Genomic DNA, 26,359 nt, shown 5'->3' on the forward strand with positions numbered 1-26,359 from the left:
ATGTTTAGTTTTTGGAATATTATTTTGGCGAAGGGGGGATTTTTTTGTTTTATTTTTCTGGCAAGGCTTGAGCCGCACCGTACTAAGGGAAAACTTGCAAAAACGCTGATCAGGGTGACAGATTCTGATTTGACCTTTACACACACACACACACACACACACACACACACACACGAGTTAGGGGTGGGGTGCAGTGGGGTCCTTGAGTCAGCTAAGCCCCGGCAGGTTGAACATCAACTGCAGAGGGCTCTCATGTCCAGATCCCCCAATGTCCCTGCATCTCTGCCTGCTTGTCCTCAGCTTATACCCCAATCTGGGTGTGAAATCACAGCAGGAGGAAGTGGGGGAGGCCCCGAGTATCTTTCACCCAGAAAGCAAGAGACATAGCAGAACCCCAGTTCCATTTCCAGCATGGCAATGTTCCCCTGAGCACCCATGGGTGTGGCTCCGGCCCCTTCCAAAAAAAAAAAGCAATTGCCCCCCTCTCCTCAAGTCCTAAAGGATGCACTGTGTGGGCGCTCCCGGGCCTTCTGGCAGTCCTTGGGGGGGGGGGGGTCACTCAACAGGATCAAGGGCACAGTGGAGGGGCCAGCCAGGTGACACCACCTCGGGGCACAGTGTCATCCTGGTCCATCCTCACCAAGATTCAGGGCTGGGGGTGTCTCTCTTCAGGTGCCTGGGGTGGGCTGTCCTGCCTCCTCCTGCTGTAGGGCAGGGCCTGGGCCCCCCTTCACCCTAACCCCCCCCCCCGCAGGTGAACATGATCACCCTGGCCGAGCGGATCATTGAGGCAGCCCCCGAGCGCATCAAGCAGGAGAGTTTTGTGGCCTTGGAGCCAACAGGAGCTGAGCGGGAAGGCGCAGCCATCGGCAGCACCATGAGCTGGCTGGCCAGTTACCTGGCAGACGTTGACCACCTGCCTGGCACTGCCCACATCAGGTGAGGATCAGGCTCACCCCCCCCCCCATGGAAGGGGTGGCCACCGCATTTGGAAGGGAGTTGCCTCGGCCTCTCCGTGCCATCTGCCAATCCCCCCAAACCCTAGTGAGCTGACCCCGCTCAAGCCCGACATCCTCAGGGAAGATGGGCAGGCGGGAACATCCAGGCCTGGGGCGAACAGTCGCGCCTCCACCCCTGCCCTCATGCTCCCAGGACTCCCAGACACATCCAGCCTGCCCGCAGTTCCCCCATGCTGGTCTTGGGGGTCTAGGGTTGGTCCTGTGGGAGTCACTGTCTCAGAGTGCCCATGAAGGGAGCCTCTGACTTCAGTTCTTCCGCCAGCCTGAGCCCTGTGGGCTCCCCGGCCCGAGACGTGGCCTTCGACAAGCCCAGCCTCCCATCGGCGGCTGACTGGTCTGAGTTCCTGAGCGCGTCCAGCAGCGACAAGGTGGAAAACGAGTTTGCGCAGCTCACGCTGTCAGACCACGAGCAGCGGGAGCTGTACGAGGCCGCCCGGCTGGTGCAGACGGCCTTCCGCAAGTACAAGGTGAGCAGGAAGGCTGGGGTTCACCTGCAGGCCAGGGGTCACGGAGGGCCAGGATCCTGCCCGCAGGGTCAGAGGCCAGGGAAGATCCATATTCTGCCCGCAGGATCATAGGTCAGGGAAAGTCTGGATTCTGCCTGCAGGGTCATAGGTTAGGGACAGTTGCAGGGTCATAGGTCAGAGAAAGTCAGAATTCTCTCCACAGGATCAGAGGTCTGGGAAGGTCGCAGGGTCATAAATCAGGCAGAATTCTGCTTGCAGGGTCACAGGTCAGGGAAGGTCACAGGGTCATAGATCAGATAATCGGAGTTCTGCCCTTGGGGTCATAAGTCAGAGAAAGTTGGAATCCATCCCTCAGGGCAGTGCTTCTCAATTATTTTCTAGGAAGAAGAAAATGTTTTTATGCCCCACCCCGAGCAACTGTAAATAGTATCTCTATTAAAAAAAACTTTAGGGGCCGGCGAGGTGGCGCTAGAGGTAAGGTGTCTGCCTTACAAGCGCTAGCCAAGGAAAGGACCACGGTTCGATCCCCCGGTGTCCCATATGGTCCCCCCAAGCCAGGGGCAATTTCTGAGCGCGTAGCCAGGAGTAACCCCTGAGCATCTAACTGGTGTGACCCGAAAAACCAAAAACCAAAAAAAAACAAAAAAAAAAAAAAAAAAACTTTAACCTGCAAAACAAAAATATATAAAATAATTTGAGCTGCTTTTTAATCAGAGGTGATGTCTGGATTAATGGCTACAATGAGCACGTTTGCAATACATAGCTTTTCGAAGCGGGGTTTGAAGCGGGACACAGCACCTCTCAGCTCCAGAGACATACAGAGACGTAACATGGGGCTTAGCTTATTATGACAGTGTTTGCCGAGTTCAAATGCACCCCCTTTATAGAGCCTCACGCCCCACTATTTGAGAATCACTGCCTCGGGTCATAGGTCAGAGAAAGTCAAAATCCTGCCCACCAGGTCATAGGTCAGGGAGGGTCAGGATCCAGCCCACTGGGCAGGGGGTCAGTATTTTTCTCCTTGAACTTGTCAGAACTTTTACTTATTTGGGGGGGTTGGGTTTTTGGGTCACACCCAGCAGCGCTCAGGAGTTACTCCTGGCTCAATGCTCAGAAGTCGCTCCTGGCAGGCTCAAGGGACCATATGGGATGCCGGAATTCGAACCACCGACCTTATGTCTGCAAGGCAAACGCCTTACCTCCATGCTATCTCTCCAGGCCCCCCCTTTTTTTTCAGTTTCTTTTCCAGTGTCCAACACAAACACACACACACCACACACACACACACACACACACACACACACACACACACACACACACACACACACACACACACAAACACTCGCTGTCCTATCGCTCCTCAGCTTTGGGACTCCTTGAGTCCCAAGTGGCTTCCAGAGATGCGAAGGTAGCAATGGGGGCACTGTTCATCTTGATGGACACTGTAACCAATCTTAGGGGTCCAACTGGGGGGAGCTGGAGAATTACAGATCGTCTAAGGCAACTTGGGCACTGTCGATCACCACAGCCACTACTCTTGGGCCAGCCTGAAAGGTGCGTCACCTCAGCCACGCTGGGGGGAGCTCGAACTTAGAAGGACCAAAGAAAAGAGACCACGTCCGTGGAATGTTCTAGAAGGAAAATTCGGCTCAGTGCAGGACTAGTTGGAACTAGGCTCTGTAGGCTCATCTTCCTCATTCTCCCCCACCCCCGCGATGTGCGCAGTGGGGAGCCATCAGGGCCTTGGGGGTCCTGGGCAGACCACGGTTGACTGGAGGAGTCATGGTCGCTTTTCTCCATCCATCCCCCAACAGGGCCGGCCCCTGCGGGAGCAGCAGGAAGTGGCAGCTGCTGTGATTCAGCGATGCTATCGGAAATATAAGCAGGTAAGAGCCTCGGCTCCTCGGGGACGCCAACCACTCTGTAGCCCTACCCCGACAGCCACAAACCATCCACATCTGGGCTTCCGCCCTCAGTCTTCCCCACCCAGCTGTGCCTCTGAGCTGTTCTTTTCTGCTTAGGGCATAGTCTCCTCCTGAGAAGCCACTTCCCTCCTGAGTTCCCTCTTACCCCAGAGCACAGGCTCTCCCCCCAACCCATGTGCTCCATGATGCAGGAGTGTTCCCAAGCACTGCAGTGGTGATCGCAGGAGTGGGAAACATCCTTGAATCCTAGACCTGGGCCCTAATGATTGCATCCACTTTTACTGTTTTTCCTTCCAGCTGCTGCTGATGCCTTTAGAAAGAATTGTAAGGCCAGGGCTGGATACATACAACTCAGGCTAGCACTTTCCAGGGCCCAGTTCCATCTTGGGTGCCAAGTGGTCCTCAGAGTTTGTCCCCCCCCCCCCCCACCAGGCCCTGTCACCATAGCACCAAGCCTAAACCCTGAGCTTTTAGATCTGTTTCACTGCCTGGCAAGTGCCCCACGTGTGAAAAATTAAACAAGAGCCCAGAGTGATAGTACAGTGAGCAGGGTGCGGGTCTTTCTTACATGGTACTGAGCCCAGGAGTGATTCCTGGTCACGGAGCTAGGAGTAAGGCAATGGTGTGACACAAAAATCAAGAATCAAATATAAAGGGCCAGAGCAATAGCACAGTGGGGAGGGTGTTTTCCTTGCACGCAGCTGACCCAGGTTTGGTTCCTGGCGTCCCATATGGCGTCCCATGAGCCCTGCCAGGAGTGATTCCTGAGTACAGAGCCAGGAATAACCCCTGAACACCGCTGGATGTGGCCCCAAAATTAAAATAAATAAATAGATAGATGAAGCAATAGTACACTGGGAGCAATAGCCCAGCTGGTTCAATTCCCAGCTTCTAGATGCCCCGATGGCGAACCTATGGCACGTGTCCCAGCGGTGGCACATGAAGGCCTTGTAGCTGGCATGCGGGAAGATTCACAATTAAGATACGCAGTGCGTGTCGCATAGTTTTTAGATACTAAAATCTTGTTATTAAGGTTTAATTGATGTGCTGGCACTTTTAAGGAAATTATTTGATTTTATGCGGCAGTTTGGGCACTCGGCTCTAAAAGGTTAGAGCCTCTAGATTAAATCTAGACGGTCCCTCAAGCCTCTCCAGGAATGAATCCTGAGTGCAGACCCAGGAGTAATCACAGCGCATCACTAGATATGACCTCAAAATTAAAATAAATAAACAAGAGGACTATAAAAATGTTTGCCCATTAAGAAGCCAGAGCAGGGGGCCAGACGATAGCACAGCAAGGGACTGTGGGATGGCATTTGCCTTGCACTTGGCTGACCTGGGTGCAATCCCTGGCATCTTATCGGGTCCCCTAGACACTGCCAGGAGTGTTTGCCGAGTGCAAAGCCAAGAGTAACCCCTGAGCACTGCTAGGTATGGCCCCAAAACAAAACAACATAAAAAGAAGGCAGAGGACCAGAAACTGCTCTTACACGGAAGCAAGTAAGACTAAGACATGAGCAAAGTCCAGGGTCCCTTTAGGGCCGAATTCTCAGAGGACCTGGGAAGTTCTCACTCTTGGGGCTAGCACAGCTGTACAGCAGGGAGGGTACTTGTCTTGAGTGCTGCCAACCCAGGTTCGATCCTGGACATCCCATATAGTCCCCTGAGCACAGCCAGGTGTGATTTCCGAGCACAGAGCCAGGAGTAACCCCTGAGCATTGCCAGGTATGGCCTCAAAACAAAACAAAGCACGTTCTCACTCTTTGAGGTGAATCCATTCATTCACTCCTTAAAACCATTTCACAAAAACCATCTTATTTCCATTTTACAGATGAGGAGACTGAGGTTCAGAAAATTTAAGACAATATTCTCCCATTGAGCCCTTTCAGTGGTTATAAACTCTTTTTTCCATTTGTTTTGGGACCACACCCCTGTAATTTCCAGGGCTTACTCCTAGCACTGCCTTTAGGGAATCAATCACTCCTGGCAAGGTTTGGGGGATCCTGTAATGTACAGGGGATCAAACCTGGTCAGCCATGTGCAAGGAAAGCATCCTTACTGTTGTGCTAGCTTCTCCAATTGTAAACATGTCAATAAAGTTTTATTTAAACTCTTTAAGAAACTGTCCCCCATTGAGTTCTCTCTGGTTCCTGCTCATGTCTTAGTGTACATTCCTGGATGTCCCTCAAAGGCTCTGTAGGAAGATACTTGGGGCAATGAGAGGGCACATATGTGTGGAGAATCCTAATGGGGCCTGTGTACCCCAGGGCCTGGGTCTGATGGGTCTACAGGCATCTTTAGGACTGAGCCCAGGAGGGGGGCACTTTCTGCCTGTAGCCAGTTGAGTTCGGGACCCCTGGAAATGAAGGTTTATTGTGTAAACGCTGACACCCGTGAGCTCCCTTCCCCGAAGTTCCACCAACGTCCAGGAGCTGCATTGGCCCGGCCCTGCCTGGCGGAATTTCTCCCCAGGCCCTTATGTGGGCTTTTTCTTCTTCCTGGCAGTCACCTCCTAAGGAATTGTTGCCTGTTAGTTATCAGGAAGATGGGAGGCCACATGATTTTTGGGGGACTGACTTGATATTTTGGAAGATGGAAGACTTTCCCCTGGCCACGGCCTCCCTTTTTTCCCCCTTTTTTCTTCCGGGGTTGGGAGTTACCGGTTCTGGTCTTTCCTCTCCTTCTCTTCGGATCTAATGTTAATCTTGTATTCTCTGTTTCTCCCCCAAGCTGACATGGATAGCCCTGAAGGTAATGCCACACCCAAACCCAGTCACCAGTCCCACACCCATCACCAAGCTCCCAGGGGGCCATTCTGGTGGGCAACCACAGGCCCCCCGCCATGTGGCTGCTCCCATGCCTGGCATTTGGGCAGTGACTGCACTGGGCACTTTGCTTTCTTCTAGGCTGCTGCCCAAGCCAGGAGTCCTTGTGCGCGGGTCAGGTCCCCTAGGCCAACAGCCACTAAGGCCACCTATCTGTCGCCCAGTCACTTCTGGGGGTGTCTAGGAACAGGCCCCAGAGTGAGGCCACAGATCCCATGGAGGCCTCTGCAGTCCTGTTCGCCCAGACTTTGGGGCAGGGACAAATGCTGATGCCCACCTGCCAAGGCAGGCACACCCAGTGGAGCCTGTGCCTACCTTCCCCAACTGAGCTCTGTTGTCCCTGATTGGTAAATTACCTTGTCAGTCATCTGTCTCTTGGTGACTTCCAGCCACCCCAGCTCAGTCCACACCCACTCTTTTTGCCATCCAGACCCTGTTGTATTTTGAGGGCCACAGAGCCTGCCTCCCTCATGCTTACCCCTTGATGTCACGGTTCTGTAGTGCTCCAGGCAAAGGGATGCCAGGGGCTCATTCCCTATGCAGGGGTCCCCATGCCTTCCACACTGCCGTGACATTTCCCCCTCCCCCCTGCCCTGGTCTCATGGCTTCTCCTGGTGTTACTCTGATGAGAGACTGTCTCGCAGGGTCAAATGCCTTCAAGGTGTCAGCGTTTCATGATAAGCCTTGTATCTGGGACCTTGTAACTCAGACACGGGTCATGTGGAGTCACAGTTAGGGCTTGGGGTGTCTGCTGAGAACACACTGGGGGACGTGTGTGTGTGTGTGTGTGTGTGTGTGTGTGTGTGTGTGTGTGTGTGTGTGTGTGTGTGTAAATGGCTCTGAAAAAAACGTGTTCTGGGGGCCAGAGTGACAGCACAGCAAGGAGGGAGGGCATTTGCTTTGTATGTGGCTGATCTGGGTTCGATCCCCAGCATCCCATGTGGTGCCCCAAAGCCTGCCAGGAGTGATTCCTGAGCGCAGAGCCAAGAGTAACTCCTGAGCACCGGCAGGTGTGGCAAAAATAATAGTGATAATAGCAATAAAGTTCCCAGCTATTGATGTAAAAGGCCTGGAGCTGTTTCCAGCCTTGCGAGGTCTCTTGAGTGGGTTGCTAGGACTCCTCTGAGGAGGGGACAATGATGGTGTTGTTTGGGGCCACCCCACTGGGGGCAGCCCTTAAAGCCATCCTTAGCCTTTGTCAGAGAGGTAGGTGAGCCGGAGCCCAGAGTCGCCTGGCCTGGCCCGGGATTGACCCAGGGGATGGCCGCGAGATTGGGGAGGATGGAGCGGCTCGGGCTGCCTGGGCTGACGGGTGTGTCCCCCACAGTACGCGCTGTATCAGAAGATGACGCAGGCGGCCATCCTGATCCAGAGCAAGTTCCGCAGCTACTACGAGCAGAAGCGATTCCAGCAGAGCCGCCGGGCCGCCGTACTCATCCAGAAATTCTACCGTAGCTACAAGAAGTGCGGCCGGAGGCGGCAGGCGCGGCGGACGGCGGTCATCGTCCAGCAGAAACTCAGGTGGCCATGCTGTGTTCCCCCCCCACCAAGGCAGGGACAAGTGTCCGGTCATCCAGGAAGCTGGAGTCGGGGCAGGATGGGAGAGGAGGCACCCCTGGAGGTCACTCGGGTTCCCTTTCTGTAGGGTTCAGGCTCAGCTCCCTAGCCACCCTCCTCCCCTGCTGGTCCCAGAAAGCAGCTCCTGCCAGCCCCAGGGGTGGGTGGCAACCTCGGGGGACTCCCTCTCTGACCCCCATGACCGGGCTGTCTTCTTGTTTCTTTGCAGGAGCAGTTTGCTGACCAAAAAGCAGGACCAAGCTGCTCGGAAAATCATGAGGTTTCTCCGACGCTGCCGTCACAGGTACGAGGACCCTCTGCAAGAAGTGGGCAGCCCCCACCCACTTCTGGGACACCCCCAGACCTCTCGGCTGCAGGTTGGCCGATCAGGGGCACTGGTGTGTCCCGGTTGCCCCAAGGAAAACCCTCCTCTGCTCCCCCTCCATAAGTTGGTCTACGTTTGGGGGGCTCCAGGGCCTTGTGGTTGGGGCACCTCTGAGTTCCCGCTTTCTCCTCAAGCCCTTTCTGATGTGCCCTGAGGTGCCTGCTGGGCAGGCAGGGGTGTCTTTGTGTCTCCGTGGGTGGGGCCGGTGGGGGGGCCTGCAGCATTCCCGTGGCGGCTGCTGCCCCCTGCTGGCAGAGCCGTGTCCAGGAGGATGGGAGCAAGGCGGGTACAGCTAGCTGTGCAGTGCAGGATCTTGGGGTGGGTGGGCTTTCTCGGGAGCAGGGATGACTCCCTCAACCCCCTACCCCATATTTGAGATGGCATCTCTGCTGGACTCTTGCGCTGGTAGCGTCACTAGCTTCCAGCCCGGCTATGCTGGGATCTTGCGTGTCCCTGGCTCCCCCCACAACACCCCCAGCCATGCAGATCAGCACCCCAGACTTTTAAGCCACCCTGGGGGTGTCCTAATCTCCCTTCCAGCTCACCTGGAGCCTGGATTTTCGGGTCCAGTGTGAGTCCTTAAGGCTCTTTCTTGGCTTCACTCCTCGTTCCTCCAAACTAACTGTGGGCCATGAACTGGGGGCAGAGGATAGGGGCAGAAGACAGTTCCTAGGCTCTCACCACAGTGCATAGCCGAGGGGCCAGGAGACACAGCCTAGTGGCAGGAACATCCACAAAGACATTCTGGGGAGATTCAGCAAGGATCCCCCATACCCTGCACTCACCTCTGCCCTGCAGCTAAGCCAGGGATCCCATGATCGCTATTCAGGGAGGCTCAGAATCCTCTTAGAGACTTGGGGGGCCACACTCAGGAATGCAAGAACTAGCTCTGGGGGTTCCTTAGCACCACACACACAAATCAGGTGAGACTACACCCCAAACTGTGCTCTCACCCCCTCTGCACTCTGACCTGCAGGGAGAACCCAGGCCATCTCACCGCAGGGTGAGAGGAACCTTGGGGACTCTCCTGACACACTTGTCATGCTCCAGAAACCACCTTGGTACGGCCGCTTTCTGGGCCTGATCGCCATGGGGACCCTATTCACCCGGCACAGCCTTGGACACCTCCTGTTTGCTCGTCTGTGCCTGGGTGACTTACTCAGGTCGCTGGGACCCACCCCCAGTGCCCTCTGAGTGACCCACTACCAGCCCCTCGAGGTTTGGGTTTCCTGTGAGGCTGGGGGCTCTGTTCCCCTCACACCAGTGATGGACTTGGGGTGTCTGATGGGCTAGGACAAGATCCCTGGATGCTTCCTGGCCTGGCCTTCACCGAGTGCAGTGAAGCCCCCCACACTAGGGTGCACTCACTTCCTTCCCTTCTGCACCCCCTGTCACTGCCTCCCTGCGCAGGACCCACCTGATCCTGAGAGTCTATTGGCTATGGCCTGAACAAGCCCCTCTCCCATGTCCCCGGAGTCCCCAAACCACCCACCTGGCCACCAGCCCTGGCACGCAGACCCCTGGGAACACAGGAAGCCGCTTACCTACCCTCTTGGATGGGGGGTGGCTCTCAAGTACCCCTATACTCTGGCACTGTGCTCACAGATCAGGGTCCCCCACACTTAGCTCACATACCCTCCTCCCCATCCCATGCCCCCGGTGCCCCAGGATTTGCCCCCCACCCCACCCCCTTATCTCCTCGTTTGTGTCGCTGAGAAGCTGTTGCCGCGGTGTCTGTTGTGCCCGCCCCGTGCTAATAGTTCTCCGGTGTTTTTACCACCCAAGCCCCCTGGCGGACCATAGGCTGTACAAAAGGGTGAGTGGCTGCCTGCAAGCGAGTCGCCCTGGGCCTCCCCCAGCTCCAGTCTCGCGCTTTCTGCTTGCTTGCATGGGGCCGCGGCGAGGTTTGCAGCGCGTACCACCTCCATCCGGAATGGAATGAGAGAAAAGACCCAACTAACCCCCCAACTACTAACCCCCACCCCTCCATCCGGCAGCCCCGCGCCGCTGCATGCGGGAGGGAGAAGAACGGGCATGCTCAGAGCCAGGGGGTTGGGCCCCCCCAGGGGACCCCCTAGCCTGCCCCCCTCCTTCCCATCCCCCTGCCAGGGCAGCGGGGAGCCAGCGGCATTTGTGAACCAAGACTGGCTGCCTCCTGGAACTTGCTCTGCGCCCTCCGTCCACACTGCAGTGGCGTGCGATGGTGCAGGCAGTGGTCCTGGCTGGAAAAAAAAAAGGAAGCAAACCAAAAAGAGAGTCGCTCTCGCTCTCGCTCTCTCACTCTCTCGTCCTAAATGCCTGGTTCCCCGAAACCCTGGCCCTCTGGTTGCATTTTTCCTCAGAGCTCCTTTCCTGGTCCCGTGAGGCCTCTCGGGGACCAGGTCAGGACACTGTCGATCGGTAGCAAGGGAGTCGGACTCCAGGGGAGAGGGTTGTTGTGCTCGGAGGGTGCTCACATGAGTTTTGGGGGGTGGTGGGGAGCATGTCTGTGGGCGCGGACCGTCAGAGGGTGCTGGCAGGGCCTGTGTGCTCCCGGTTTGTGCTCCTAGGCTGGAAGACGGGGCGGGAGGACACGGAGGGGCCTGCGCCAGGGGTGCGTGTGACGGGAAGCAAGAGTTGGGGCCGGATAGCAGGTTTACAGAACTCAGGGTCTCCCCAGACTAGGTTGGGAATATCGGAGCTTCAGCCAGACACAGAGCTCAGGGCCACGAGGGTGTCTTGGCTGCCCGGGTTGGGTGGGTGGATTGGGCGGGGTGTGGGGTTGTAAAGGCTGAGTGTGGCAGTGAGAAAGTGGGGAACTGCACGCTGCTCAGGTATCTGGGAGGGTCGCCCTCTAGACATGTCCTGGGGTGCAAACAGCAATTGATCACGGAGCTGAGCACCAGCGACTTCACATGAGGCCCCACCAAGTGTCTTAACGGGTCCTCACAGTCAGCTGTGCCTGTGGAGGCCGGAGGATGCAGGGACTATTGAGATGCCAGCACAGAGGAGTGCAGGGGTGTGCTACATGTCAACACACTCACGTACTCACCAACGTACTCACGGACACACCATATATGTACACCAACACACACTCACATACACACCAACATATGGACACACACACACACGCACTTGTGGAGTTGCAGTTGCCCGACTTGCCACCATAAGAAACTTGGACATTTCCAAGCCAGGCCCCAAAGTTCCATCCCTGCCACCCCCTGAGCACCGCAGGCTCTTGTATCAAGCAAAGCTACAACCCTGGACAGCGCCTTTTTTTTTTTTTTCTTTCGGGTTTTGGGCCACACCCGGCAGTGCTCAGGGGTTACTCCTGGCTGTCTGCTCAGAAATAGCAGGCACGGGGGACCCTATGGGATGCTGGGATTCGAACTAACCACCTTAGGTCCTGGGTCGGCTGCTTGCAAGGCAAATGCCGCTGAGCTATCTCTCCGGCCCCAGACGGCGCCTTCTTAAAGCAAGCAGGTGCCTGAGCAAAGGCAAATTGGTCTAGGAAGCAGCAGAGAAGCCAACTTCCCAGGTGTGAAGTGCTCGGCAGAGTGAGCATTGCAACCTTGGGTCATCCCCACATCCCAGGTCAGCAGAGGGGGGCTCTGTCTCTGTCCCCACAGCCCCCACACACACACACACATCCTGGTGCTTTCATCTTAGAGAGCCACAGCAGCCTCACTGCCCAGCCCTGTGTCCCGCCTGCATTCCTGTGTGTGAAGTCTGGGCACTTTGGCCCAAGACCCAGATGCCTCAGGAGATGGAGGGAGCCCAGGGCCTGCCTGTAGCGGACACTCACAGGGCTGGAGGAAGCTACTGGCCTTTCCTCTCCCACAGTTCGTGTTAGGAGGAAACTTGGGCCCAGGTCTGTTCCAAAGTTTTTGTTCCTGGAGCTTCAGTGCAGAAGGTATACCTTGCATGCAGCCAGCCCGGGTTTGATTCCTGGCACCCCATATGGTCCTCCAGGACTGTGCCAGGAGTGATCCCTGAGTGCAGTGTCAGAGTCTGCCCAGAGCACTAGTGGATGTGCCCCCCCCCCCAAGAAAGATAATAGAAAACTGCAACAGTTGAGTAGTTTTGTGTGATAAAGTGTTTGTGGAACACTCTTAGGGCCTGACTCTTATGGTCTCCTGCAGGCTCTTGGGGGGATTCAGAATTCAGCCAAGCAGGGGCCAAAGAGATAGCATGGAGGCAGGGTGTTTGCCTTGCATGCAGAAGGATGGTGGTTCGAATCCCGACGTCCCATATGATCCCCCGAGCCTGCCAGGAGCAATTTCTGAGCATAGAGCCAGGAGGAACCCCTGAACGCTGCAGGTGTGACCCAAAAAAACAAAAAAAAAAATAGAATTCTGCCAAGCAGCTAGAAGTGCCCCTTCCATTCCTATCACCCTCCCACTCCATGGTCTTCAACCTCCCTCTGGTGCCTTTACTGAATGCAATTGGCCACTTCTCTCCAACTCACCCCTTCTAGAAGAAGACTCCCATTCTAGACACCAAGGCTGGGTCAGGCTTTGTCTCAGACTCAGGGTGTCTTCAGAAGACGGGCAGGGGCAGAACTGTTGGACACACCGGCTTCTCTTTGCTTTCTCGGTGCTGAACAGGTGACTGCAGGGCTGTGAAGGTGGAGGGAACCCCAGGTGTAGTCTAGCAAAAGTGACTCTCTGGTGCCTTCCAGCTGGACCCAATTCCATAGTGTAGCAGAAAGGCAGGAAACCTGACCCACGAAGACAAGAGGAAGCAACTGAGCAAAGGACAGACTTAGCCTTAGACTAACAAGGCTGAAAAAGACAAGATGCTTTTGGGTGTCCGGATTCCATCTCCCTAGGTCCCTGTGTCTGTGGGTGGTGAAAAGTATTCTCAAATACAATAGTCACTCTCAAAAGCAACATTTCCCAGAGACATTCCTTCCCTGCTTCCCATGAGGGGATGTAAGCGCCTCTAAAGGTTCACTTCCAGGATGGGAAGTCATAGCAGGAACTTTAACCAAGCCCCTGCTGGTTCAGTTTCCCTGCTGGATCAAAGGGTGAGGGTTGAGAGGCACCCTCCTGGGATGAAAGGGACCTGACTGGAGGACAAGATAGCAGCACTGTGGTCTCTGTCTGTGACCCCTGGGTCTGTGCTAGATGAGCTGTGACCTTGGTAAGTAGAGACTACCTTTGAACAGCTCTACCGAGTGATCCCCAGGGAACAGACATCCTCCTCATCGCTAGACACTCTTCCGAGGACCCTTCTTTGCTGTTGCCCGAATGTGTCAGGGGTCAGCTGAGTAAAGCCAGCCACCACAGCGAGTCCAGTGCCCTGGGTTGCCAGGGGGCCAGATGGTCTGTGCACAGAGCCCAGGGGACCAGGCAAGGGCCGAGGGCTGGCACTTCCCTGGCAGTAATCGTGTCTCACTTGCCTCTTTTAGGAAATGGCTCTTTGGGGAATACAGTGGTGTGTGTTACATAGCAGACGACGCGCTCTGTGTCTCTCTTACTGGGCCTCTCTGTCTGTCTTGTTTTGCCAACCCAATGAGATTTCTGGAAAAGGGCACCATCTCTCTTGGCCCAAATTCCCCACGAGCTGTCGCAGCCACAGGTAACAAACCAGAAAGCCGCCCCCTGCCTGGCTGGCTGCCCTGGCATTGCTAGAAATGACCCGCTGAAACGCACCAACTCATGAACATCTCTCTGGCTGAACATCGGCGGGTCTAGACGGACGAAGCAGCTTTGCCTTGTGCTTTCCATGGAGCCCCTGTTTGCCGCCCGGATCGACAGGTCCCCCTCATTGGCTCCCACACCAAGCAGGCTCTCTCATTGACTCACTGAGCGGGCTCTCTCATTTGGTTTACACCGAGCGGGCTCTCTCATTGGCTCACACATGATCATCCTACCAATGTCTTGTGGGTTAGCCCATGGCCGCGGCTGCTTTGGGCTCCAGCGCAGCACCAGGCGCACTTTGGTGGTGATTCTCCTCGCTAGGGTGCTTGTGGGGGTCCCTGGGGGTGTCTTGCATTGGCGTTCAGGTCAAGATCAGGCGTGGGTCTCTCGGTCTCCTTAACCAGGGAGCTGTTTGCCAGCCTCTGGGAGAAGGTTCAGACTGGTGATCCAGGCCGCAGAGACCCCAGGTTCCCACCTTTAGGCATTGCCTTTCCCGTCTCTGCCTGTGTTCTGTGTAAGGAGCGTCATTACAAGGGGATCTGTTTTTAGGGCCTTTTTTTTAGGGGTGGTGCTTTCTTAACCTGAACCAATCTAGGTATAATTCCTTAAGGGAACCAGATGCATAAACATCTATTATTCTAAGTTCTGGAGAGGGTGACAGTAAGGCTGTCCCAGGCGTTTGAGTATGATTCCACTTTCCAAAGTTCAGGCCTGTATTTGCCAAGCTATGCAAATACATAAATATTTATTTGAATTTGAATATGAAGAAAATGCACACATACAAAAATATCAGGAAAGCCAGTTCAATCCTTTGGCTAGAGGTATGATCTACATTTTTAAGGTTCCTCCCAGCAGTTATCAGGGGGTATCCAGGGGCACACCCAGAGGCACTCAGCCAACTCAACTGTTACTTCGGTGTTAGTGGACCAAGGACACTGTGGTCCTTGAGGTGGGGGGTCTCCATCCAGTAAAGGCCACAGACTTTGTAATACCTGTGGTATGCAGTGGGGGGCGCTAACCAAGGTCCCTTTAAGCACTCCAGTGCTATCTCCCTGGCCACTCCTTACTTGTATTTTTTTAATGTCATGGGAATAGGGGATGTCCAAATGGCAGTCACAGAAACGGACAGATAGAAAATGAAGTTTACAACGGTGGCTTTTCCCAAGAAAACCCAGTAGAAACAATGGTTACAGGAAAGGGCATATTCTCCCTGTGTCATTTTTGGAAGCACTGACAAGCAGAATTTGTCTATCGAGGGACTTCTTCCTGCTATAAGAAGTCAGGAGAACTCCCTCGGTAAGAAGTTTCATCACTTCTGCAAGCAGTTGAGTTTCAGGCTCACCTGCCTCTCCAGGGATTGGGGTTTGGCCTGCCTCCTATCCACCAGCAGCAAATTTCCGGGCCTATCCAAAATACAGAAACAGTTCTTAGAACTAATCATTTGAGTAGCAATACTGCAAATCCTTTCAGTAGGAGAATTGGTTGTTCTCTATTTCTTTGAAAGCAGTTGAGCACAATTTTATTCCCTTAGCATCTAATTTAAAACAAGAAGCCGGGGCTGGAGAGATAGCATGAAAGTCAGGCATTTGCCTTGCATGCAGAAGGAAGGTGGTTCGAATCCTGGCATCCCATATAGTCCCCTGAGCCTACCAGGAGCGATTTCTGAGCATTGAGCCAGGAGTAACCCCTGAATACTGCTGGGTGTGACCAAAAAACAAACAAACAAACAAACAAAAACCACACAGAACAAGAAGCCAGTGCAGGCATGTATGTGGCTATTGATATCTGGTTATTACTTCCAGCCCCCTCCCTAAGAAAATTTCTCTGAAGACTTCAGTAGGGCACTATCAAAGGCTCTTGGTTTTCCCTAAACTTTGGGGGGAGAAGGGCAAGGTGTGCTAACTGTGGGTAAACTTGTGTGCTAGATGTGCAGATTCCTTCCCATACCATGGTGCTCCAGCTCTGACCAGCACCTGATGTCTATGAGGACATTCATGTGGAGGGATTATTTTTTTCTTTCCAAAACATTGTAGTAGAAGCCACACACATAATTGGATCTTGGTGTCACTTCCTGGAGCAGAGTCAGTAGTTTGCCTATGCTGTTTTCAGTGCTGGGTCGGCTCAGTGCCACAGACATTGACTGGCCAAACGTATGTCTTCCACGCAGTCTTTTAGGAGAGTCAGGTTAAGAATAAAAACAAAACTGTATATTATGGCCCAGAGCCATAATATAGCAGGAAAGCCGCTTGCCTCGCACCTGGGTTCAATCCCCGGCATCCTATATGATCCTCTAAGTATCACCAAGAATGTCCCCCAAATGAAGAGCTAGGAGTAAGCCCTGAGCACTGCAGGGTATGGACCCCAAAACAAAAACCCCACAAAATTGTATGCTGAGTTCCTCCATGGTGTCATGGACAGCCTTGGGTCACCTGGTCCCAGGGACAAGGGACACTCTGTACCTGGGGACAGATCACTGCATCCCGTTGTCCTCTGATCCTCAGGATCAGCCTGAGGACCAGGGGGATTGTTGGGGTTAAAGAAGGTTGAGTGACCTCTAGAACCATTTGAACAAAAGGGTCCCCCTTCCCTCAATCCATCCCCACTTTCTCCCTTGTTCTCTTTCCACTAAGCTCTGTAAGAGCCGTACCCTGGGGATCATTTCAATCTTGTCTAGATCCTGGGGTCTCTTGGAGCCCTCTCAACCCTGAGGAAAAAAATTTTCTGCTTCTATTTGCTTTGTTTGTTTGGTTTTTTTTTTTTTTTTTTTTTTAGACACACCCGACTTGCACGGGTTATTCCTGGCTCTGTGCTCAAAGATCACTCTTGACAGGCCTGGGGGACCATATAGGGTGCCGGGAATTGAACCCAAGTCAGCTGTAGGTCAGCCGTATAGAAGGCACATGCCCTTCCTGCGGTGCTATTGCTCCATCGCCCAATCTCTCTGCTTTTAGCAATCATGAAGGCCTAGAAGAGAATTCCAAAAGTGGAGATGTCCTTGTTCTTACAGTGTAGACACCCACAGTGTGGACATGCCTCTCAACAGCAGTGTCCTTTTTTACTCACTGACACAATGACTTTAAAACAGTGTTGGGGCTTGAACAGCAAGTAAAGCATTTTACCTTGCATACAGTAGACCTGATTCAATCCTTAACACCATATATGGTTCTCTGAGCATTATGGGTATGCCCCCCCAAAAAAAAATTAAATAGGGACTGGAGAGATAGTGTAGCAGGATCAACACTTATAAGTGGCCAACCCGGTTTCAAACTCCAGCACCCGAGATGGTCTCCTGAGTGCAGAGCCAGAGTGACCTTGGCATTGTTGTAGCCCCCAAATAAATAGTTATATCAGGGAACCAGAGCAATAGCACAGTGTGGAGGATGCTTACCAAAACCGGTTTGATCCCCATCACCCCCAGCCCCTAGCCCACCAGGAGTGACCCCCAAGCTGAGAGCCTGAGCACTGTTGAGTGAGTTAAAAATAAATAAAAGTGTCAAAGTTGTTGGGACCAGAACGATAGCACAGTGGGGAGGGCGTTTGCCTTGCATGTGTCCAACCCAGGTTCGATCCCCCAGCATTCCCGAGCCTGCCATGAGTGATTTCTGAGCATAGAACCAGGAACCCCTGAGCGCCACTGGGTGTAGCCCCAAAACAAAACAAATAAAGAGGCCAGAGCCATAGTGCAGCGGGGATGGCACTTACCTCCTACACAGACAAACTGAGTTCAGTCCCAGCACTCCATAGGGTCCCCTGAGCTCCACCCAGAGTAATTCCTGAGCGCAGAGCCAGGAGTAACCCCTCTGTTAGTTTCCAGAGAAACCACAGAAAGTGGACGTGAGCATTTGAATAGGAAAGGGTTGGGGACAATTAATACTCACCAGTGCCAGCAGGTCCCAGAGTGTGGGGTAGGACTCACCATCCTTGATTTCTCTTCCTGATGTCACCTCGTTGGACCGTCTGGTCGCTCAGCCATCTGGTCACCTCGTGGCCTCGCCATCAGCCTTTGCATTTGCTAGAAACGTCCTCAGGGCCGGAGTTGCCGCTGCCGACTGGGAGCGAGTCCTGTGTCGGGGCAGGGGCTCGGGCGGGTGTGAGGTAGCATGACATTTTGCACAATCCAGCCACGTCTGCACAGGCGCAGATGCTGCATGCCCGAAAGTCAGTCGGCATCGGTGCATGCCTTGCATTTTTGCAGCCAAAGGGCTGTTAGTCTAGCGATTGCATGTTTAAAAATTGAACACAAGATGATGGCATGTTTCAATTTTTAAAAAAAGAAAATCTGTGTATTGATTATGCATGTCCGAAACGAAGGGCCTAGGAGGATGCACAGTTCTATACGGGACAGGGCTCCAAATCATTCTATTTCATCAGGCAGGGAATCTGGAGTCCCAGCCCTGAGAAAGAAGTAATCCCTGTATCCAGCAAGAAACATTGCATTGTGTTTCTCAAGGTGCCTGTGGAGAAAAAGGAACTTAGCAGTCTTGAGATTCTTTTGCTTCAGCAGGGTCTGGTATCTAAGTCAAGAAATAAGGGAAAGGGGCCAGAGCAATAGCACGCGGTAGGGCAATTGCCTTTCATGAGGCTAATCCAGGATGGACCTCGGTTTGATCCCCGGCATCCCATATGGTCCCCCGAGCCAGCCAGGAGTGATTTCTGAGCACAAAGCCAGGAGTAACCCCTGAGCGTCACTGGGTGTGTGTGGTCCAAAAACAAAACAAAAAAAATAAATAAATAAGGGAAAAAGGGCCAGAGTGATAGCACAGTGGGAAGGGTGTTTCCCTTGCACATGGCTGACCCGGGTTCAATCTCCAGTATCCCATAGGGTCCCCTGAACCTGCCAGAAGTGATTCCTGAATGCAGAGCCAGGAGGAACCTCTGAGTGTTGCCCTCCCCGCCCCCCCCAAAAAAAGTGAGAGAAACAAAACAAGTTCCAAGGATGTCTTTTGGTCTGACTGATACTGAAGCTTTTTTTCTTGAAAGAGCATCTTTGGAGAAATTTGTACCCATTCTACAGATCTTTCAGAAATGATTGTGCATTCTTGGGGCTAGAGAGAGGACTGTAGGGAAGGCACTTGCCTTGCACACTGCCAACCTGAGTTTAATCCTCAGTACCCCATATCAGCACTTCCAGAAGTGATCCCTGAGTGCAGAATCAGAAGTAACCATGAGCATCTCCAATTATGATTATGGAGCTTTCCTGCTCTGCCTTTAACCCACACACAGCCCACAAACCCCGGGAATATCTTAACCCCCCCCCAGACTACCCCCGAAGTCTCCATCCTGGCCGAGCAGTGCCTGGAATCTAGGTAGGAATTAAGCTCTCATATCTTTTCAAGTAAAGCCCACATCTACTGGCTTAACTTAAAGTCCCAGGAAGACAGATGGAGTCTCAGGATCTGTGGAAAGGTGACCCTCAGAACCATCCTCTGCGTGTACCCGGATGAGAAGCGAGCAGACCTGTGCAGTTGAGAATCCCGTGTCCTGTCTGCTTACTGCGCCATCCCCTACCCACCCCAGTTCCACCCTGGCCATGCGCCAGGGCTGAGCCACCAGCCAAAACTCACTCCCAAAGCCAACCCAGAGTCACATGTTGGCAGAAGCTCATTCCGCTCTTGGGCTCACTCTCCCTTATTTGTCGGTATTCTTGTGGCTGGAGCCGTAGCACAGCAGGGAAGGCGCTTGCCTCGCATGCAGCCAACCTGGGTTTGATTTTCGGCATCCCATAGGGTTCCCAAGAACCCCACCAGGAGTGATACCTGAGTACCATCATTGTGGCCCCCAAATAACTTTACCAGTTCTAAGCTCATCCCTATACCCAGACCTTATCTCAGAGAGGGTCAGAGAAGAAAATAGGCAGATTAAAAGATAGAGGTTAGGGACTGGAGTGATAGCACAGTGGTAGGGCATTTGCCTTGCACACGGCCAACACAGGACTGACCCCGGTTCGATTTCTAGCATCCCATATGGTTCCCCGGGCTTGCCAGGAGTGGTTTCTGAAAGAAGAGCCAGGAGTATCCCCTGAGCAATGCTGGGTGTGACCCAAAAATTAAAAAAAGGAAGTTAAAAATATAGAAAAAAAATAGAAACTGGGGATCAGAGCAATACCACAGCGAAGGTGTTTGCCTTGCATGTGGCTGATCTGGGCTCAATCCCGGCATTCCATAGAGTTCCCCAAACCCTCCAGGAGTAATTCCTAAATGTAGAGCCAAGGAGTGACCCCTGAGCACTGCTGGGTGTGGCTCCCCAAAAACAAACAGAAAAAGACTGGACGTGACGTGACTTTTTGGCTAATCCGACGTGTCTAAAATTCCATTGACATTTCTCTCATGGCAGCATGTTTGATCACTCGAGCAGTGGAGCGCTTATGACATTGTACCCTAAGGCTTCACCTCAGAACCCTGGGGAAATAAAAGCTTTGGGGCCTCTCCAAACTGCATTTTGTGGAATGAAGTGGGGTTGAGCCAGAGGAAACTCAGGATACAAAAAATGCCAGCTCAGTAGAGGAGTAAAGTCACAGAGGGCGCACAGTGTACCTTTGGGTCCGTGACAGTTCAACGCCTCCATGTTATTCAGAGCTCCCCACAAATAAAACCACACAGGGGTGATATTTTCCTGGGGTCTCCCCCTGGAGTTTCAGGCATTTGGGGGACACCTCTATGAAAGGGAAAGTGGCTTCGACAGTCAGCTGTTTTCAAGATGAGCTTCGTTATTCTCACGTGTGATTCGGTCCAGGACAGCTGATTTGCCTTTGGGGTTCCGAGCACTGGAACTGAACCAGGTTTTAGGAAGGGTTTCATCTTCCCCAACCATTGACTAAAAGCTCTCTGGCCATCAAATCCTCCGCAGGGACTTTGGTCTTTGGTAATCTTGGTAACGCCCTGCCCCTATTGCAGGCTATGTGTGCGTGACATTGTAGTTACCAGCCGGTATGTTTTTATTTCTCTTCCAGAGCGAAAGAATTGAAAAAGGCCAAGGAACTTGAAGATAGACAGCAGCATCCCTTAGCAATGTGACATTGCTTTTCAGACTGTTTTCATTTCCGTTTTTAGCAGAGACATGCAACAACCACACACTCACACACACGTGCACGCACTTCACACGCACACACACACACTTTCACACACACACGCACACACGCTCCCTCTGCAGTTTGGGGAAGTTCAGCTGCAGGATTTTAACAGGAATGTTCGGTCATTGCATTTGCACTTTCATGGACAATTTTTCATTTGATCAGCGAGACATCTTGGAACTCAATAGATTCTGTTGGACCATGGGAAAAACAAGACACCAGGAGACAGCGAAAGAGGTTTCGTCTGCTTGGGAAGAAGCCGTTTTTCCTTCTCACATAGGGCTGCATTCAAACATCGTGTGGAACTGTACAAAAAATATTTATACCAAAAAAATATATATAGAAGTGAGGGCAGGAGGGAGCGGGCATGCACTGCCTCACGCCAGCACCTGCCGATTCTTTCCAAGAAGCTGAATCTTGGGGCTCGAGTCCCAGTGGAGGGTTAAGATCACCCAATCTTGATTGGGTCCCTGTGTTCTCATTTCTTTCACTGTTTTCTCTCTTTGGTTTCGTGTCCGTTCGTTTATTGGGATTGGAAAACCTCTACGGCACACTTAATGCAACTTTTTTCAAATCTGCAGGTTTGTTTTTTTTCTTTTTAAGTGGCTTGTGGAAATTTGCAGAGGGGTGGGTGTGTGGTCAACGGGTAATGCATGGGAAATAGTGAAACAGCTAACAGAGTTTACATGGATTTTTCCAGTCCCCCTCCCCCTTCGCCCCCATCCTCGTCCCCAAATCTACGCGGATAGACATCATCGTGTCCCTTTGCTCATCTTCAGCACTTTAATTTTTTTGCCTTACTTCCACGTGCAATGAGAATTACTTAGAGAATTGGGTGAAGCATGTAGCTTTTGGATTCGCCTCGGACACTGTTGTCACACTAAAGAACCACATAACCTTGCCTGGGCATATGTTATCAGAACCTCAGCACAGTGCTACCTTCAGGCCAGTAAATCCCCAAGTTCATCCCAACGGGGCAGTTTCTGTGTATAAATAGAAGGTAGAAATGGAAAAGTGAGAAAAGAAAATGATTTGAAAGGGATTCTATTCATTGCTAACTATTTTCTTCACAAGGGTCGATAAGCGTGACAAGACCAAATTATTTGTATAGTTTTGTCCGAGCGGAAAAAAAATGTGGATGTATCGTTTGTACATAGTGTATATATTAAAACAGAGATATGTGCATGAAACCAAGAAAAAAAAAGACATGAACAAAAAGCAAAGCATTAGTGACTATGGTCTGTAAAATGAAATCAACAACAACAAAAAAAAAAAAACCCTTTATTTCACTATAAGAGTACTTTATTTTAAATGTTCTTTAGAAGAACATTTTGCTAAAGCATGACTAAACTGCAAAAAAAAAAAGAGCTACTGTATTTAGACTTAGGAAAACAGAGGCAGAGTAACATTACTTTAAAAAAAGAGATATGTTTACATTTAATTTTGGCTATCAGGAGTTTTCCTTTCTTTGATTTCCACTTTGATTTCGATTTTTTATTTTTGCCAATGGTGCCAAGTTATGCGAATGCTAATACTGCTTCAGCAAATTCAGTTCCTTTTGCTAAAGAGATAATCATTCAAAACCGATTCTTCTATCTGGCTTACTAACCATCCACTCACTCCGACAAAGAACTCTTTAGAACCATCCCAACCCGACCAAAGGATCAGTACGACAAATGGGAAAAAGAAAAAAGTCACATTTCCATATCACCTGCTGATAAAACCCGAAGAGAACCTGAAAATTGTCCACAAACCCTACACATTCGAGAGAAGCCGTGGCAGGTGGTGTCCGGGCTTCCCCGTGGTGGGAAGCTGAGGAGGAAGAGGAGAAGGAGGAGGAAGAGGAGCAATGCTTTGGAAGAAAACAAATGGAACCGCTCCCACCAAGCGGAGAGAGAATCCAGTTTGCACCTGCTGATGCCAGATTAAAATTCCCAGGTTAAGATTCAGGCTCAATTGGTGCATGAAGCCGAGGTTTTTCTAGGTTCTGGCTGCAAACAAGGTTTGTTTGCAAAGCCTCCGAATGATTTGCCAATTCAGTTTTTCCAACTGGTGTCTTTTGAATGAAGGTTGATCCTAAGAGGAAAAAAATAAAAAAAATAAAAATAAAAAAGAGCGCGAGAGAGATTGTGGTCAAAAACTGGGGGTCAGTGCTCTTGGTGCCTTTTCTATAATTGTACTTGTTTTTAAATTCCTTTCACTGCCAACCTCGAACGACTGTGCAGTCTCCACCTTTCTGCTGGGGAGAAACTTTGGCAGTAGGGCCCGTTCCGTAGCCCATGAAGCCATCTGTACATCCGTCGACTGACCTGACTCGATTCTTCTGTTCTTCAACGTGTGGGTTAGGTTGCAGCTGTTTGCGGTTCCCCCACATGACCTCCCCCTCCCCCAAATCCTGTCACTTTAACACAATTGGACCTAGAGGAAGACGCTGAGTCCATTTGCGATGATAATGACCCGACTTGAAGGTGACAAAATAAAAGCCAGCCAAGCGCTTTCCGAAGTAGCCGGAGCTGCTGATGTCCGCGGACCAGGCCCCAAAGGGGCCGTTCTGTCTGTGGACAAGAGTTATAATGACCTCAGTGGATTTGCTTTAACCCTCACATTGGTTTTTGTTCGTTTGTTTGTTTTTCTGTTTTGGATCTTCAATGTGTCACACGCTGCATTATTAGCTGAGTATGTTGTTAGAACATTCTGGGAGGGAGAGTAACCTGGGGAGGGGGAGGGTCCAGGGGGAGGGTGGATGAGGTACCAGTGGGAACCTACAGTTCACATGGTCCAACTGTGAATCCCAGTTGAGGGACAGTTGTGCTCCCCCCCCCAACCACCACCACACACACACACCCGGAGTGGGAGCACGTGGGAGCGAGCACCTTTTCTGGGTCATCACTCTTCGTTTTGATAGAAGCTGAGATGTGAGGGCAGCTTATTTCGGATAAACTGAATTCCCAAGTGCCAGGAGTAGGATTTTCATGATACTTCCAAGTGACTAGCTAATCTTCTGTCTCCTGAACATGTCATTGCTCTTGTCGCCCATCTGAAATCAGCTGTTAACTGTGTGAGCGAAATTCAAGACATTAACTCGAACCCCCTCTCTGCACGGTCGCTTCTGGCAGCTCCACACAGTAGTTGGCGCCCAACGGGGGTTCCCTGAGGCTTGCATGTGAAACTAGTCTAGATGTCTTCTTCTTCTTTTTTTTTTTTTTTGTAAGTTTTATTTTTGTAATTGTGCATGTGAAGCATCATTGGATCAATGGATCTGTCCAAGAACTCAGCTGCTGGAAACCATGCAAAATGTTTTGAATTGCCCTTAAACTATGGAAAATGTTTTCTGAATGCTTTATATTCTTTCTGCTGTAAATTAAAAATGAAGAAAAATTTCCCCATACTATGTGTGTGCGTGTGTGTAGCGGGGGGGGGGGGGGTGAGTGTGAGTGGCGTTTCCTTCCCTAAAATCCTAGGTGGCTCATGGAGAAGCGAGTCACCTGGAATTGGTCCAGATCTGTTTTGTCTGTGTATGACATCTCACATAGAGAAACTTTTTTTTGTCTGCTTTTTGTTTGGGGGCCTTCCCAGGCAATGCTCAGGAGTTACTCCTGACTGTGCTCAGAACTTGTTCCTGACAGGCTCGGGGAACCATATGGGATGCCGGATATCAAACCCAGGTTGGCTGCTTGCAAAATAAACACCCTACCTGCTGTGCTATTGCTCAGGCCTCCCCAAGAAACAGTTTCTTAGCTAGGGATGTGTTTTGCTGAGAAAGAACATATATTGTGGGGCCGGAGAGATAGCATGGAGGTAGGGCATTTGCCTTGCCTGCAGAAGGACAGTGGTTTCAAATCCCGGCATCCCATATGGTTCCCTGGGCCTGCCAGGAGCAATTTCTGAGTGTAGAGCCAGGAGTAACCCCTGAGCACTGCCAGGTGTGGTCCAAACACCAAAAGAAGGAAGGAAGGAAGGAAGGAAGGAAGGAAGGAAGGAAGGAAGGAAGGAAGGAAGGAAGGAAGGAAGGAAGGAAGGAAGGAAGGAAGGAAGGAAGGAAGGAAGGAGGAAGAACATGCATTGCATGCCTGTGGTCTTGCACTGGCATTATCTCTATTAAATGATCAGTGTGTGTGTGTGTGTGTGTGTGTGTGTGTGTGTGTGTGTGTGTGTGTGTGGACACATCTAGTGGCACTTAGGATTCTGCACTCAGAGGGCACTCATGCCAGAGATTGAGCCAGGGTTGGCCATTCTACTGACTTTCCAATAAAACTGAGTCAAGTCACCATTCCTGGAATCCTTGCCTTTTAGCCCCCTTCTCCGGTACTTCTCAGCATCATTGGCTGAGATGCAACAGGCACTGAGAAGCTTAAGACGAATCTGAATTCACCATTTTGGATAAAATCATGCCAAGTTTTCCAATAGATTTTCAAAAGGCAGTTTCCCAGCTGACTGCTGCTGGGAGCCTGCCCTTGGGGAATAAAATATTCTCTGTTTCCTTCCCTGGCAGAGCAGGGCAGCTGCCTCCTTGGAGTCCCTTTAGCAGCTATCTTCCTGATGTCTTTATTTCTGTCCCCCAACCCTCAGCCTGAACAATTTATTCCCCATGACTGTTCACCCAACTCAGACCCCCAGTTCTGTCACAGTTGTGGATTCTGACACCACACCGTTTTTACCATTTCAAAGGCTTCCATTTAGAGCTGGAAAAGGTCGATTGATGTTTACTTGATTTTCACCATTCCTTATTTAGGCCACCTGTTGGTGTTTAAAAATTAAAATTAATCAAATTAATTACAAATAAAAAATTAATTAAATGTTAAGTCAGGTGAATTAAAACACCAGTTGGTGTTTCCGAAGGGGTTCTGCGATGCAATAATAGGATTCCACGCCCAGCGGATAATACGTTGCAGAAATAAGTCCCTGCATTTGCATTCCTGGACCCCCCCACTGAGGGAGCCCCCCTGCCCTGTGCCGGGGCGCGGGAATGCAGCCGTGAGGACCCTGCGGGAAGGCTCGCCCATAAAATCACGGTTCCCATAAGCCGTTGGTGCAAAGAAATGGCCCAGGGGCCTGGACTCGGGGGCCCCAGGTTGGCGCCTGGCTGCAGAGGCAGGTGCATGGAGCCCGGGACAAGCTCAGCGCGAGGCTGCACCCGCCCCGCCCCGCCCCGGCCACGCCCACCACCACGCCCCGCCCAGGTGCTCTAGCCACGCCCTCTCCCAGCCGTGGCCCCGCCCACACCTACGGCCTCATCTCGCTCCGCCCCCTTCGGCCGGCCTCCTCTGCTTCCGGAAGGAAGACCCAGCCCGTGGCCCCGCCCACATCAACGGCCCATCTCGCTCCGCCCCCTGGAGTTCGTCCCCCTCTGCTGCCTCGCAGCGATCTCAGCCAGTGGCCACGCCCACGTGGAGGCCACGCCCCTCTCGGTTGTTTTTTCCCCCTCAGCCGGCGTGTTAGACCGTGGCCCCGCCCACACTCAATAGCCTCGCCCTCGCTCCGCCTCCTT

General features: G+C 52.0%; 2 protein-coding genes across 8 annotated transcripts in view; one reads left to right on the top strand and one right to left on the bottom strand.

The window, feature by feature from the left end:
* Positions 1-24,259, top strand: part of CAMTA1 (calmodulin binding transcription activator 1) — a 552,305-nt gene extending 528,046 nt beyond the window's left edge. For 4 of the 7 annotated variants that reach the window (XM_049775266.1, XM_049775268.1, XM_049775271.1 and 1 more), the window contains 9 exons: positions 755-939; positions 1,282-1,486; positions 3,301-3,372; positions 6,142-6,162; positions 7,564-7,757; positions 8,023-8,097; positions 9,964-9,994; positions 13,571-13,740; positions 20,752-24,259. In XM_049775266.1, coding sequence (XP_049631223.1) covers positions 755-939; positions 1,282-1,486; positions 3,301-3,372; positions 6,142-6,162; positions 7,564-7,757; positions 8,023-8,097; positions 9,964-9,994; positions 13,571-13,740; positions 20,752-20,815 — 1,017 coding nt within the window. In that variant the 3' untranslated portion in view covers positions 20,816-24,259. The remainder of the gene's footprint in view (positions 1-754; positions 940-1,281; positions 1,487-3,300; positions 3,373-6,141; positions 6,163-7,563; positions 7,758-8,022; positions 8,098-9,963; positions 9,995-13,570; positions 13,741-20,751) is intronic. The other 3 variants (XM_049775269.1, XM_049775267.1, XM_049775270.1) reach the window with 3 other exon arrangements.
* ERRFI1 (ERBB receptor feedback inhibitor 1) overlaps positions 1-26,359 on the bottom strand; it is a 731,587-nt gene that overhangs the window by 599,489 nt on the left and 105,739 nt on the right. The gene's annotated exons all lie outside the window — the stretch shown is intronic.

This window comes from Suncus etruscus, chromosome 6 (assembly GCF_024139225.1).
Source record: "Suncus etruscus isolate mSunEtr1 chromosome 6, mSunEtr1.pri.cur, whole genome shotgun sequence".
Taxonomy (NCBI): Eukaryota; Metazoa; Chordata; class Mammalia; order Eulipotyphla; family Soricidae; genus Suncus; species Suncus etruscus.